General features: G+C 38.0%; 2 protein-coding genes across 6 annotated transcripts in view; one reads left to right on the top strand and one right to left on the bottom strand.

Annotated features, from left to right (window-relative positions):
* RNFT1 (ring finger protein, transmembrane 1) overlaps positions 1 to 13,743 on the bottom strand; it is a 34,144-nt gene extending 20,401 nt beyond the window's left edge. Inside the window, exons 1-9 of one of the 5 annotated variants that reach the window (XM_024127838.3) lie at positions 13,599 to 13,711; positions 11,432 to 11,889; positions 11,162 to 11,238; positions 9,931 to 10,031; positions 7,560 to 7,713; positions 6,781 to 6,939; positions 6,058 to 6,123; positions 3,377 to 3,478; positions 1,841 to 2,723 (exon numbers count right to left, since the gene is read on the bottom strand). In XM_024127838.3, coding sequence (XP_023983606.1) covers positions 2,589 to 2,723; positions 3,377 to 3,478; positions 6,058 to 6,123; positions 6,781 to 6,939; positions 7,560 to 7,713; positions 9,931 to 10,031; positions 11,162 to 11,238; positions 11,432 to 11,834 — 1,197 coding nt within the window. In that variant the 5' untranslated portion in view covers positions 11,835 to 11,889; positions 13,599 to 13,711 and the 3' untranslated portion in view covers positions 1,841 to 2,588. Of the gene's footprint in view, positions 1 to 1,840; positions 2,724 to 3,376; positions 3,479 to 6,057; positions 6,124 to 6,780; positions 6,940 to 7,559; positions 7,714 to 9,930; positions 10,032 to 11,161; positions 11,239 to 11,431; positions 11,890 to 13,170; positions 13,302 to 13,598 lie in introns of those variants that run through there. The other 4 variants (XM_007118337.4, XR_003683271.2, XM_028500075.2 and 1 more) reach the window with 4 other exon arrangements.
* The window catches only part of LOC129392798 (translation initiation factor IF-2-like), a 34,945-nt gene continuing 31,925 nt past the window's right edge, over positions 13,176 to 16,195 (top strand). Inside the window, exons 1-2 of the mRNA XM_055090920.1 lie at positions 13,176 to 13,480; positions 14,789 to 14,839. Coding sequence (XP_054946895.1) covers positions 13,176 to 13,480; positions 14,789 to 14,839 — 356 coding nt within the window. The remainder of the gene's footprint in view (positions 13,481 to 14,788; positions 14,840 to 16,195) is intronic.

The raw sequence follows: 16,195 nt of genomic DNA, 5'->3' as shown, positions 1-16,195 counted from the left end.
AGTTTTAGTACTGATTTTATATTAGGTGTTAAACATCTGTGATTTCCAAGTTCTGTCAAACAGTAGAATTGAATTGGTTGCTTAAAAAAAAAAAGTTCATGTGAAAAGTTATGTGAAAGCCAGCTTCACATAAAAACAATGGAAGACTTTCTTGTGCTAACATACAACAGTTTTTCCAGCCACATTTGTCAACTACATTACCTGATGTGTATGAACAAAATAACACAGTGGACAAATCTGTTTTTAACTAATGTCTCAATATATCTACTGTAAGATGGGTGTTTTGTGTAAACCACCTCTTATTTATGAGGTGATTCTATCATACTTGCCAAGATGGTTTCTCTACAGAAGTTCTCAAACGTACTTTTTTATAAAACATCGTAGTGACTCTTGATGTTGATAAAACAGTCTTTTAGAGGATGTGATCTGAATTCACAGAATAAATGGGGTTTGAATCCCTATTCCTGTTTTTGAGGTGAAGGAATAAAAATAGAGAAATGCTTCTATTTCATCAATGTTACTAGTGAATGGCAAAGCTCTCCTGTTACATTTCCCTCCTTTTAAATTCATATGTGAACTGCTTTCTTGTTAAAAAAACAAAAACAAAAAACCCCACTGTCCACCAGGGACTTCTTTTGTTATTCAGTCATATTAAGAAACAAAGCTGGGCTTCCCCATGGCCGCGGAGCCTGCGCGTCTGGAGCCTGTGCTCCGCAGCGGGAGAGGCTTCAACGGTGAGAGGCCCGCGTACCACAAAAAAAATAAAAAATAAAAAAAAATTAAAAAAAAAAGAAACAAAGCTATCCATATGGCCATAGGGTAAGTAAGTGTGGTAAGTAGGTATTGTATTAGGGCTGAAGTAACCCATGTGGTTAAGATGTTATTCTTATGTTTTTATCAAGAAGTCAGCATATCCTTCACACCCAAATTCTAATCTCAAATTGTCTTTCTCACTCATCCCCTGCTGTATACCTAAATAACAACTATCAGCTTCACCACAGAGTTAGGAAGGTGATTTAAGGCCAAGTAAGCTTGTTTTTTAGTATTTGCAGTGGTTCTCAAAGTACGTAACATAGTTAAGTATTTCATCCTGAATGAACAGAAACAGTTGCACTTATAATCTAGCAATATTTACCTGGGGAGAAAAGTTACAGGCTAATGTTCTTTTGTCAATTTGGGTGGCCATACATGAAAAGTGGTTTAACCTGTATCTGGTTGGTCACTATCCTTATTAATCCAGGTTGGTTTAATCTTTGTCTTATCAATCATCAGCCCTGCAAATTTGTTTTCTACCTCTACCTTGTAACTTCTACTTCCCACCACTATCTTTTTCTTGTGTGCAAACTGATAGATGGTAAAAGAGAAAATGGGCAGAGGCCTTGCATCTAAATGTAGATAATAACCAGTCCTTTGGATTTCTGGTATAGATCCATCCCCCCTTAGAGGTTTCATAGTGGGAGAGAAAGTGCCTCATTCTCTTTCCACCACCCTGCACAAATACCTGTAGGCAAACAAACCACACTCTCCAAAGCTTTTGTTGGCCTGAGTGCAAGCTTTAATCTCCCAAGTAATGGTGATTCAAGCATGAGGTTCCAAAACTCTTCTGGAGAAGACTAGTTATACGGGGAAATCCTTTTTTTTTTCTTTTTTTTTTTTGGCCACGCACCATGTGGGAGCCTAGTTCCCTGACCAGGGCTCAAACCCATGCCCCCTGCATTAGAAGTGCGGAGTCTTAACCACTGGACCACCAGGGAAGTCCCGAGGAATTCTTTTCTAAGTATTTGTGTTGGTCTTGTTTGTCACTCTATTCAAATCATCAGTGAAGCCAGCTGTTTGTAATCCATGTGAATTATTTTAATAATTCAAGAAAGTCCATGGCACTTTCCAAAACGCAAGATCATGAACATTAAAGCTGATGGCAGGATTGTATGTATGAAGTCCACAAAGAAAAGGAATTTAAATCATCTGTTCTCAATGACTGCTAATCACACTACGAAGAATAATACAATATTAAAATATTTCATCCTCAGTAAATCTTCCTTAGAAAAATCTCATTGTACAGGTAAAATACAGCATTTAGAGCTTTCATTTAAAAATACAAATTTTATGAAAAATTTTAGAATTTTTAGAATGGGAATTATAAAAGTCAATGTTAAAGAAAATTCTTTCAGGTAATGTGTATCTTAAAATATGAAAAATATTCTTTATTCCGAAAACAGTGTCAGGAAAGAATAACTGAATTCCTCTAAAACCACTAGTTCTAGTTATCCGATTGTCATTTTGGTAACATTAACAAGAAAACACATTTACAATTTAACACTGCAATCATCTGTCAAATAATTAGGATAGAATAAATGTTGCATATGCACTATGTTGAACATTACTTATATATTTTTTTAAATATAGGGTTCTTTCATTTAATCTTTTGATAAGCTGGACTACACACTTGTCTTATTATAATATTCTAAAACCATTTGGAAACATTTTCCTTAACTTCCAGCCCTGAAAATCCATTCTAATGTCTTTACCAATAGTCACTGTAACCAAATAAAATTAGTGTTTTGTGGCCTTAATATTAAGTTTAGAACTTAATATATTTGAAGGTGTGATGAAGTGGCTCCATCTTGCCATTTGTTTATATGGTCTGAAATCACAGTTCTGCACAGCGGACATGTTTTCTCTCTGTTAAACCATAAGGTAATGCACTCTTCACAAAATATATGCTGTAAGGGAATTAAGAACTAGATTTTATAGTTGATAACATTTCAATTTTAAATTCATCACTTTGCAGAGAATCATACTCTAGAGCTGAAAGGGAATTTGGAGAACACTAATCCCTTTATTTTACAAGTGAGAAAACAAAGTATAACATTCAATAACAGCGGTGTTCGTGGTAGAGGCACAAGTATTATTCTGACTTGTACTATCCATTTAACCACTTTTAATAAAATACAAGCTATCCTCAGGTGATAACTTTAAGATCAAGTATAATAACTAACAGCTTAATAAAGTCTTTGAGGGTTACTGAAATAAAGTACAGGAAAGGGCCTTATACAATCCAGTAACAAATGCTGGTATTATGCTAAAAGACTAGTATTCAATTATTAAAAAGTCTGTTTTCCAGTCACTTTGGTATCCAGTCTGCCATTTGAATTTTTTTTCCCCTTTATACACTCCTCTACATAAAAATCATTAGAACTAAGGGACAAGATTTAGCTAACCTACCAAACCCCTAATCACAAGTAAGAAATTAGTAGTATGTGCCCTGAATGCTACTTTCTGCTGAATAGTGTATATTTCCCTGTAAGTAACATAAATGTGACTTTTGCAGGTCACAGAGAAGTGCTGTATTGAGGTTGCTTAAAAATATAGTTACCTGACAGATGAGAAGAATTGGCTTTTGAAATTCAGCTTGACATACTGAACAAATATCATCCACACCTGAACACTGTCTCTTGCTGGCAGCCACTCCGTAACTCTATAAAGATAAGAAGTTATGTTCCTACAAATTTCTTTCTTTTCTGTTCCTTAAATACACAGATGGTACTGTATTTCTCAAATCTCCAAGGAACTAGGCATTTGAAAACTCTCCCAAAGGATATAAACATTTCAGAGCTGAATTATGTATGCAGAACGATGCCTGGATGGATCGCATCAAGGTTAACTCACTATGTAATACATAATAGGATATTGGAAGATTGTTAGATTCCCTGGATTCCCAAATAATGACAGTGCTTCAGATTCAAATGGCTTAAGAGACTAAGCGATCTGAAATACAACACAGCATTATGCAATCTATATTCATGTACTATGTGACCCAGTACTGCCAAATTGAGCCCACTTATTACCTATGACACTTTTCAAAAAAGTCAATCCAGAGCTTGGCTGGCTGAATGTAACTCATTTAGAGACTACTTTAAAAACAGGTTTCTGTGCTCCACACTGGAGATTGATTCAGTAACCCAGGAATCTCTTTTTTTTTTTTCTTTTTTTTTTGCGGTACGCGGGCCTCTCACTGTTGTGGCCTCTCCCGTTGCGGAGCACAGGCTCAGCGGCCATGGCTCACGGGCCCAGCCGCTCCGCGGCATGTGGGATCTTCCCGGACCGGGGCATGAACCCGTGTCCCCTGCATCGGCAGGCGGACTCTCAACCAATGTGCCACCAGGGAAGCCCCAGGAATCTAATTCTTGAAAGCTCTCAACATGAGTTCAATGTGAAGGAGGTTTGGGGACCACTGAACAGTGTCCTGCCACTAAATCTAAAAATAATTTTAATTATCATCCTTACTTATCACAAAAGAAGTCGGAGCATTTAGTACTAGGAAAGAATGGTAAAATTTTGCAGAACCTGTAATTGCAGAATGTCATGTGGGTAGAGATACTGTCAAACTGAATAATAACACAAATCTTTGAATTTCCTTTTCTTCTTAAGTTCTAAAAAAAAGTTTCTGATCTCTTTAAGATCTTAATAACTTCCTTACCAAATTCAGTAGAATTTAGTCATTAACTAGATGTGACAAAATGTTACAAATGAGATCAGCTTTCTGTAGAGATGATGTGGAAAAGGTGGCTGAGGAAAAGAAAGAACACCCAAGTTTCAGTCATGGTAATGAGAGCAAAAGCATGACTTGACTCAGCAACCTGAAGCTGTGACCTAAACTTCTTGTTATCGAGGGTTAACAAAATCAAACTAAGACTCAAAGGATAAAAACATTGAAAATTAAGATTTTTTTGAGATTGGTCATGTTAAAGATTCCAGAAACAAGTTGAGATACTGATGGATGATCTTGGTGCCAGTTTCCCTTCAATAAATGTCATTTAGCAGAGTACACTGTAGATATGTATGCTGACAAGCTTTTAAAATAGCACTCTTGTCTGGCACTTTGCAGACTCCCTTCAGGTGAAGACATCCTGATGATGACTGCCATTTTCAGGGCAACATTAAGGAACATGAGAATCCCAGGAATAAAAGAGTGGACTGTGATAGTCTCTTTATACTTCACAGAGAAAGAATATCAAAAGTATTTCAGCTCAAGCCTTACTAGATTAATTGCTACAGCAAAGTGGCCGATACATAATCAACTGAATAAACTCAAAAGCTGAAGTCTCAATTTTATTGTATCTTATCTAAAGAAAGAAGTCTGAATAGGATGCAGCAAAACTTAATACATTACTGTCTTCAGGAAAGGGTGCCCTGGCCAGTTAGTTTACTCCACTTTGTTGGTATAATCCTGTTTTTTTTTTTAAAACATATATTAGATTGGCATTCTTGTACGTCAGATTCCCCTGAGTCCTGACCACATAATTGTTAAGTACCTAATGGACTGCAAAACTGAGAATCAAACTCTGAAGTCTGGTGATCACACTTATATACTGAGAACTTCTGAGGCTACTAAATAGCAAATGAGCTATTTATCATTTGGGCTATGACACCCTTTTTCTGCAGTTTGTTACATCAGTAGAATAAGAGAATAAAGTTACAATTGACATTGGAGTCTCAATTTATTGTTAAAATTGTTTTGTTATTGTTAAATTTACTGTTATTGTCACGAACTTATTTGTGCATACAGAACTGAGTATTGGGGAAATTTTTCCAGTAAGAAAATTTCAAGGGACATGATTTTTGGTAATGAGCTTTCTTCATATACACAATAAATTATAGTATAAGCACTTTCACAGAAGCTGAATAGGAGTTAATGAAAATACACAAAGCTACTATTTGTGTATTAAAAAAAGGAAGAGAAACAAAAGTTCATAAGATTTTTAAGGGAATGTTTATAAACCCTTAAGAATGTCAAGTGATTTGAAAGGGCAAGAGGCAAACTCAAATATATAAGTACTTCATCAACTATCAGGTGGTTGTCAATGTGCAAGTTAAGAAACTTATCACAGAAACAAAACCTCTGTATCATCACAGCCCCAAGTGCCAAAGTACAAGAAGTTTTTCTAAAAAACCATGTAATTATGAAATCTGCATTTGTAAAACTGCTGAACTAAAACATTTTTATAATGAAGAAAGAAAGATTAAAAGTGTTTTTTCTGATTAAAAAATACTTACTGGTCGTGTAAAAAATATTTGCAAAACCCGTCTGAAAGTTCTCAGATGTCCAAAAAAGTTCAGAAGCTGAAAGAGAAAATAATTCATTTATTCAAAGATCCTTATATGCTAAACTCAGAGATCAAAGCTAATATCAAATACTGATATTAATTTTATGCTTATTGCATATCACAACTAATCATTTCATTCTAAATATATTTAAAGTCCAATTATGGAATATTTTACTCAATGTATCAATTTCAGCCAACTCTTAACCAAAATGAAGTACATCTGAATGCCTAGAGTTACAATTTGGTCAAGACAAATATAAACTTAACTAAATCAAAGGCAAGGCAATTTTATCTGGTTCTGTACATGTCCTTAACCTATTTAACGTTTCATAAAGTGATTAAGTTGAGGGGAACAGGACAAGATACTCCACTAGTTTGAGAATTATGTGTATGACAACTTACTGTAGGGGATGGGTATGTTCTATTCTACTTGTCCCCCTCCACCTTAGCTAATCCATGCTTAGAGGTCCACTCCCCCAATAAAATCTGAGAACCACTGGATTAAGATACCTATTTCCATTTCTCCATTTCTAAGTAGATATAGAATCTGCCATTACTTCAAACTAGTGATACGAAGATAAACTATAAAATATATAAAGAGAAAAGCAGTCATATCGTAAAATATGTAAACAGTATTACATGTCATTATAAATGATAAGATTATGTTACCTACTTTTAGTATGAGGTAGAGTAAAGCCAGCAGTATCCCAAGACTCCATCTAGTTACATTACCAAACTCCCCATAGCTTATAAGGTAACGAAACCAAACTGGTACGGGGACAAAAGTTCGGTAATACTGACATAATTCTTCTAAAACCATATACCAATAACCCTAAAAAGGAAGAAAAAAGAAAACAAATAGAGCCACCCAAGGTACTTACATGCACAATGCAAATACTTCATATTGGGCTGAGAACATCATGGGTATATGGCACAATAACACAACTATAAAATTAATCATAATGGTAATGGTTATGACTGACAACCTCAACTTGGTTCTTTAGATGTTACAGTCACTGAGTGGTCTGTTTTCAAAGAATTTCTGAAGAGTGACAGTGAAAATGTTTTATGTATAATAAAACATTTTGCTGATTATAAAAATTTAAAGTTTTCACTGAGTATGAAAAAACATTGAATAACTGCCTAAGTCAGTTATCAATTGTCAATAATGCCCTGGAGGAAAACAGAAGTATAAATGTATATTTTCCCATATATGATGTGGGGACTCATTTTTAGATTATTCCAAAGCAAATATAATTGATTTTATTGGAATAGATTAATATTTAGGTTCAAGTCTTTGACCAGATAGCTGGCAGTCTGAGATAATATAGATAATTAAAATAAGGTTATTGAGCAAACTGAAAAATTATAGAAGGAATCATTTTAGCAAAGACTAAATAGCATTAATATGGTCTGCTAACATCTTTCCAATAAAACATATTACTTTCTTACCTTGGATTTAAGAGGCATGATGAAAGAAGGCATCAATAAAATAAGGCATTTTAAGCCCATGAAGAGGAATTTCAGAATGAAGTCTGTAATTCCAACAATCCAAAGTACGTCCCAGAAGCTCGAATAGTCCAAAGTAGGATTTAAAAAAATTAAGCTACCAAGAGAAAAACATCAAAACTTACCAGAGCAACATAAGAAGATGAAAGTGTCGATGGGGGTTCTAAATTTGCTACCAAATATTTTACTTTAATTTGATGTGTAAAAAATAAAAGTTTGGCAAGATGCTAGAGTTCATGTAAATAGAATGGAAAATCATTTTGCTTATTTTAAAGAGACTTTTTAGGGACTTCCCTGGTGGCACAGTGGTTAAGAATCTGCCTGCCAACACAGGTGACACGGGTTCAAGCCTTGGTCTGGGAAGGTCCCACATGCCGCAGAGCAGTTAAGCCTGTGCACCACAACTACTGAGCCTGCGCTCTAGAGCCCGCAAGCCACAACTACTGAGCCCGTGTGCCACAACTATGGAAGCCCACACACCTAGAGCCCATGCTCTGCAACAAGAGGAGCCACTGCAATGAGAAACCCGCGCACTGCAAGGGAAGAGCAGGCCCCGCTCACCACAACTAGAGAAAGCTCACACGCAGCAACGAAGACCCAATGCAGCCAAAAGTAAATTTATGAAAAAAACTTCTTAAATGTTTGAATTTCAAATCTTCCCTCCATAAAGAACGAGTCTTCCTAACTTGTCATGATTGATATCTTTCTAGCCTATAATCTAAAAAACTCACAAATACTCCATATCTGCCAATCTGTCTTCAACCAACTCGTCAGGAGTCTAACCCCTCCTTTCCACTGAACTGTTTTTGTCAAGATCGCCAACTCCCTCCCTCTTGCTAAATTCGAAGGTCACTTTTTCCCTCTCTTCTCTCCTTGAAATATTTTCTTCCTAGACTTCTGACACCACTCTCTTCTAGTTGTTCTCATATGTGACTGATGGTTCCTTTTTTTGTTAAATTTGTTTATTTATTATTATTTTTGGCTGCATAGGGTCTTCGTTGCTGCGCGCGGGCTTTCTCTGGTTGCGGTGAGTGGGGGCTACTCTTCATTGTGGTGCGCGGGCTTCTCATTGTGGTGGCTTCTCTTGTTGTGGAGCACGGGCTCTCAGTGCAAGGGCTTCAGTAGTTGTGGCACACGGGCTCAGCAGTTGTGGCTCGCGGGCTTTAGAACACAGGCTCAGTAGCTGTGGCGCACGGGCTTAGTTGCTCCGCAGCATGTGGGATCTTCCTGGACGAGGGCTCGAACCCGTGTCCCCTGCATTGGCAGGTGGATTCTTAACCACTGCGCCACCAGGGAAGTCCCTGATGGTTCCTTCTCAAGTCTCCTTTGCTGCTCCTCTTCTGGCTTATTGTGGGCATGTCCAGTCCTGGGCCCTCTCCTCTGTCTATACTTTCTTTCCCTGGTTAGTCTTGTCAAGTTCCTTGGTTTTTTAAATATCAACCATATGCTGATAACACCAAAATTTACAGCCCTAACCTCTACTCTGAGCTCATGACAAATATCTATAATCACTTTAACAGTTCTACATGGCCTCTTAAACTTAACATGTTCAAAACAAAATTACTGATTTTCCCTCAAAACCAGTTCCTTCCCCAGTCTTTCCCAGCCCAGTAAATGGCACCACCATCCAGCCAGTTGCTTAGACTAAAAAAACCCAGTATCACCCTTGATTCTTCCCCCTTACCTACTCACCCAATCCAATCCGAGGGGTACTGGCTACACCTACAAACTATATCCCAGATTTGTCCACATCTCTCCAACTCCACTGAAACCAGGACTTCTAATTATCTGATTAAAGCTGAAAATTCAGAACACTTCCATCTGACATGGAAACTTATCAACTACTGTCCTTTAGCAAGTCTTCTCCTTCTAGAGACAAAGATCAAGTGTTCTTATCACACATACACACAAGAAGGTAACTAAGGGAGGTGATGGATATATTAATTAGCTTGATGTGGTAATCATTTCACAATGTATACATATATCAAAACGTTGTATATTTTAAAGATATACAATTTTTATTTATCAAAAATAAAAAACCAAAAAAGATCACCAACAACAACCTAATGGTATTTAGTAAACTGATTATATAAGTAAAAATTTAAGTATCAAAAATTAAGTATTTATTGAGCACTTACTATGAGGCAAGGCACTGGGTATAAAAATGTGAGTAAGTCACTTTAAGCTCTCAATCTTGGAAGGAGACAGATAGGTAAAAATTGAACTCTAAGTATGTGCAAGTAAGATATATGCAAAGTGCTATGGAATATACGATTACATAAAAATGTGATTGTGCACTTGGACCTCTAATTACCTGTAATAAAGTGACTGAGAATGAAAGGTGTAATATAAAAGAACAGAAGATCCTGCTAAGAATACCAGTAACCAAGCACACTGAATCTTTGAGCACCTTTCCTGAAAAATAAACAATTTTATAATTTGTTACTTTGAATTATGCCAGAATTTTAAATATCATTAAACTATTTTAATGACTAATTAACTTACAACATTTTAATAGATTAATTTATCTTAAAAATATAGAATATTTGTTAAATTGTACATCATCACATTCTATTTTGTATACCTTTAGTGAAGAAAACAACACAGACTTAAACAGATTTTTAAAATACAAGTTTCCTCATTGTGTAACAACATTACTTATGTTTCAAAGCCAAATCTTCTACAGACTGACATAAAGGACCTACGTAAATAAAAACTTTACTTCTGCAGCTTCCTATTTTTGCCTTCCCAACAAAACAGACTTTTAAACACTGCATTTATGTTACCAGGGTTTATAAATATAATTTTAAAAATTCTCAATTCAGTAAGAATTTAATAAAATGTTTTTAATCTCAGTTTTATAATTGTTTTAATTACTAGTTTAATTAAAAATTTTACTAGTTTTAAACCCTGAATTAAACTTTTATGGTTTGATAGGTTCTAACTACGAATTTTCAGGTCAAAATGTATGCTCCTTTACACAGATACAACCCTTTAAAGTTGCCTGAAGGTGAAATTTTATAAACTAATTCTGTTTTCCCAATAATTTACATGAATAGGAATCTTATAATTTCTTATGGAAAAACTTGGGTTTAGTTTTCTTTAAATAAGAGAAACCTAAGTAAATAGTTCAATACCCATTTATTCAGTGTACGTTTTATTTAACTATTTTAAATCTTATAGTACAACAGCTGAAGTTTTTAATGATGATTATATTACTTAGTATGGTCAAACTAACTTAAAATATGTAGCACTTGACAAATCAGATCAAATAGTGTGTTCTAAACCTTTTAATCCTTCTGTCTAGTTTTTCTTTATCAGGAACCCAATATACAAAGAAAATAAGGTGAATCAGTTCAGTATTAGGACAGATCATTTATTCCAGGTCATTTAGATAACATTTAATATATCATGGATGGTACATTATGTCTATTTAAATTTATCAAATAAACTATCTTATCTTTATTCCTATTTCTCTCAAAAATGAGTATATAATTCTACAGGGAGAAACATTTAATGATTTTTTAGTTGCTGGTTATACTTACTCTTAGAAAAACCTGATTTACAATGCTTTTGTTTGCATATATAAAAGTTGTAAGCAGCCCAATTCCAAGAGAAATTCCTGTTAGAAAATAAGGTCCAGTTAATTGAAAGGAAAAAGAAAAGACTAACACGACATGAATTTAAAGGAAGCATATACAATTTTAAAAACTAACAAAATAAGAAACTGAAATACATAGGTTAAAGTAGATTACCAATAAAGAAAATTAGCTGCATATAGTAATGAAACAGCTCAATGTTTTATTATACCCTACCTGTTATATGCTGCATAACAAGTTTGACACCCAGAATCAAAATATATGGAAGACTTTTTTGCAACCACTTGAAGAGATATCGGAATTCTGAGAAGGAGCTACTACCATGATCTCTAGACTCCGTCTCGGTCTCATCAGGTTGCCTTGCTTCACTGTGGGAGTGACTCCGTAAGCGACTGTGTACACATCCATGGGTACAGCTGTGGACACCTGACCTTATATTTCTGGAGCTTGGATTTTCAGCACATTCTTTAGGCATGGAGTTTATCTGACTATGAACATCTCCAGAATAAAGACAGGAAGCTTCTCCTGTCAATCTTGTTTGGACACACTGGGAGGCTGAGGCATCCTCACTGCCTGCAGCTCCTGAAGGGCTGTGCGGTTGGCTACAGTTGGCTTGCATGACCCCTGAATACTTTTTCTGTGATCCAGATTTCTTGGCTTCAGGACTCTGTCTCCTAAAAATCAAAGCACAGAAAATATTCTAAGTGAACAGTTAAGTACAGACAATATATTGCTCACTAGGAATAATTTATTCACTAAAGGAGAGGCTGATAGTCACAGTACATGAATTATTTCCAGGTTCTCTATTGCTTATTACTAGACTCCTCCATCTTCTCCCTTTATGCGAAGGCTCTGCTGCCCTAGGCAAACTATCTTTTAGGGAGCATCTGCTACCAAAAAAGTTTAGCTTCAGATGCCTCCAGTTCTCTAGTGACAGAAGGAACTGGCAAAATAGTCAAAGTATGGGTGCTCAGCAGATGTTAATATGAGTACTAGTACTCAATCATACTAGAACACTTAAGTACATTTACTTTGTTCAACTGGAGCAGTTTCATCTCTGATGTAGATTCTACATCTAATAAGAGTGACTATTTTTTTAATGTGTGGAAAGGTTAGGAAGAAAACATCAAATCTTAACTCATTAAGTATCATCATGGAGAACTAATAATAAACATTTCATTTAGGTGACCTACAAATTTCGTTTTATGCTGAAACAGCTTTCCCAAAGCTAATAAAAAAGTTTCCAGTAATACCAAGAGTATTACCTTTTCCTGTCCCCCCCCCAAGGATGTTACCTAAATACCTTTAAAATAGGAAGACTTGGGGAGTCACCATGTAATTGCTAAGTGATTCTTTATTCTGAATAAGGATAATTACGTAGTCTGCACATTAAAAATGCCACCTTGGAGGGGAGGGCTGTCGGGAAAGAGAACACTGGCACGGAAGGATCCCTAAATGACGAGTGGGGGTAGCCGTCGAGGATCCAGCTGACGAAACGCAGAGCCTTTCTACCGTTTCTGTAGGAGGAAGCTGGGGTTAACGTCAGGGCATGTTCCGTATCATTCTATTTCATTCCTAGGTTTGGAATTTTTTTTTTTTTTTTTCAGTTACTGTTGGGCGGTTTGGTTTTTAGAATCACATTCACTAGAGGCTTTCACTGATGCTCCAACGCCACGACTGCTGTTTATTTCCTCCAACCTCTTAAGACCGACGCTGGACGGGAGAATTTCACCGTCTTTTTCCACAAATAAAAACACAGAACCCTCCCGCTTTCCTCCAAGTACGAGCAAGAAAGGGGAGAAAAAGGGAAGAAAAGTAAACGCAAAGGGCTCTTCCGGAATCTCCAGGACAGATTTTTCCTCCCACGTTCGACCTTCGAGTGCCTCAGTTATTCTCCCCAGGGCCCACTTCGCCGAGGCCCCTCGCCTCCTTCGCCCGCTTCCCCCAGGCCTGACCTCTCATGACGATGAGCGCACCGAGTCCCGGGCAGCGACTGCAGAAACAGCGGGAGACGCCGACTCGAGGCCTTCAGTCAAGGCCATCACCTTCAGACCCACCGCCAACAGCTCCCGCCCAGCTCGGCGGCGGCGGCGGCGCGCGCGCTCCCGGACGTCCTCACGCGCGCGCGCCCCACCCCCGCGCGATGCGCCGAGGGACTGGCAGCGACGACGGGGCGGGGCAGAGGCCGCCTGGGGGTGTTGGCCGCGAAGAGGCGGCTGCGGCTGAGAAGCGCCAGGAGGCGTCTGCGTTAAACAATAAGCGAATGTGCGTAGGTTTGTGTAACCCGCCCCACGCCGGTTAGAGGTCTGGACGTTTTGAGGTTAAAAATGTTTTAGCCTCCGGAACCTCCCCTCGAGGGAGGAGCGTGCTTTTGGGTGCTCACCTGGTCCTGCCCCCGGCTCGCCTGGCTTCTGGAGGCTGCCCAGCGCTTTGGTCCCGCTTGGCTCGCGTCTCCCGGGGCCTGAGTTGGAAGAGCCACGTTGGCGAGGGGTCGGAGCGCCTCTGAGAGAGCTGGGCGGGGCGGGAGCGTCTGGTGTCGGCTAGCTCAGCTGACCCAGTTGTGGCTGGGCGGTGAAGTTTGAACTGAACTGGGTTTTCGTTACAATCCTAACATTGCACTGTGGGAACAAGGCCCTGCCGAAACCTGAGGAGATCAGAATCGGAGAGAAGTGGGGGACGGTTTGGGAGGTGGGGGTGGGGGTGGAAGTAGAAGTTAGAGTTTAAAAAACTTGTCTTGTATGGGGTATAGGGGACTCTGTACTATCTTCGCTATACTTGTTAACCGAAAACTGTTCTAAAATAAAAGATTTATTAAGAAAAAGTTTAAATGAAAGAAACAACGTTGCCTCTTGGTCTCCAGCCAAAATATATTCTAAATGATACTTAATTGTATTCCATTAGTCAGCCCCATTCCCACAACCACCAATAGCCTTTCTATTTTGAACCTTAAGTTTTTTACCTTTAATTTCTAGAAATTGACGTGAAGTAACTAACTTGGTGGTTAGGTCTTGAAATTAAAAATCCGTGCCAAGCTCGAGGTGTGCAATCTTCCCTCTCTAGAGAGGATAAATTTTCATACATACACACACATGTCATGAGTTGAATATCTAGTGGGAAAAGTGATACTTTGTCTTTTTACTGGTCACTGATTTAAAACCATTCACAACTTTGCGCAAGTTAGTTTGCTGGTGTGTGAATTTTGAGGCTTCTTAATCATGAAATTGTTTGCACCTTATTTTCTCCTATTTCAGAGTACAACTGAATCCACTGTTTAACCTGAATTAACCATTTGAGGTTGTACTTAAATCATATTAATTTTATTACCAAACCATTTCCCTTGGTTAGAAAGGCACTCCCCCAGTCCCCACCAACCGGTATTAGATCTGCTTCCCCTTGTTAATTGAGATATTGCAAGATATTTGCTTTTTTGTGTGTGTGTATATGTCTCCATGAGCTTCACTAATGTAAGTCTTCCCGAGAAATTAGGTTTCTGGGTCAGTCTGTCTTAGTCTGTTTGGGCTGCAGTAAGATATAGCCTGGATGGCTTATAAACGACAAATTTATTTCTCACAGTTCAGAAGCCTGGGAAGTCCAAGATCAAGGTGTCAGCAGATTTGGTGTCTGGTGAGTCCTGCATCCTGGTTTGTAGACAATGTTGTCTCCGGCTGTGCCCTCACATGGTTGGAGGGTCGTGGAGCCCTTTGGAAACACTTTTATAAGGGCACTAATCGCCTTCGTGAGGGCTCTGTCTTAATGCCTTAATCACCTATCCCCACCTGCTTATACTATCACGTCGGGGGTAGAATTTCAATATTTGGATTTTGTGGGGGACACAAAAATTCGGCCTGTAGCAAAGGCTGAAGCCAAGCTCTGGGCTGTAATGAATTTTTCAAGGAGATGTATTTGTATAATATTGATATATTGTATCATTCCAACTACAACATGGATATTTTTATTTTAAACTTTAAAATTTATGCGAATTTAGGAAACAGAAAAAAGAGACTCAATCTCAATCCAGCTACCACCACAATGAGGCATCAATATGTTTTAGTACATTGATAATTTTAGTACATTTGTAAATTTAGTACATTTATGTACCTTAAATATTTTCCTGAGTTTTATGACCGAGGAATCCTTTCATGTGTTTGTTGGCCTTCTGTATATCTGCTTTGGAGAAATGTCTATTTAGGTCTTCTGCCCATTTTTGGATTGGGTTGTTTGTTTTTTTGATACTGAGCTGCATGAGCTGCTTGTATAATTTGGGGATTAATCCTTTGTCAGTTGCTTTGTTTGCAAATATTTTCTCCCATTCTGAGCGTTGTCTTTTCCTCTTGTTTATGGTTTCCTTTGCTGTGCAAAAGCATTTAAGTTTCAATAGGTCCCATTTGTTTATTTTTGTTTTTATTTCCATTTCTCTAGGAGGTGGGTCAAAAAGGATCTTGCTGTGATTTATGTCATAGAGTGTTCTGCCTTTGTTTTGTTTTCCTCTAAGTGTTTTGTAGTATCTGGCCTTACATTTAGGTCTTTAATGCTTTTTTTTTTTTTTTTTTGCATTACACGGGCCTCTCACTTTCACGGCCTCTCCCGTTGCGGAGCAGAGGCTCCGGACGCGCATGCCCAGCGGCCGTGGCTCACGGGCCCAGCCGCTCCGCTCCGCGGCATGTGGGATCCTCCCGGACCGGGGCACAAACTCTCACGTCCCCTGCATCGGCAGGCGGACTCTCAACCATTGTGCCACCAGGGAAGCCTGGTCTTTAATCCATTTTGAGTTTATTTTTGTGTATGGTTTTAGGAAGTGTTCTAATTTCATTCTTTTACATGTAGCTGTCCAGTTTTCCCAGTACCACTTATTGAAGAGGCTGTCTTTTCTCCATTGTATATTCTTGCCTCCTTTGTCAAAGATAAGGTGACCATATGTGCGTGGGTTTATCTCTGGGCTTTCTATCCTGTTCCATTGATCTATATTTCTGTTTCTGTGCC

This window comes from Physeter macrocephalus, chromosome 14 (genome assembly GCF_002837175.3).
Source record: "Physeter macrocephalus isolate SW-GA chromosome 14, ASM283717v5, whole genome shotgun sequence".
NCBI classification, from domain to species: domain Eukaryota; kingdom Metazoa; phylum Chordata; class Mammalia; order Artiodactyla; family Physeteridae; genus Physeter; species Physeter macrocephalus.
The sequence above is the reverse complement of the archived record's forward strand: the minus strand, read 5'-3'. Positions and strand labels throughout refer to the sequence as shown.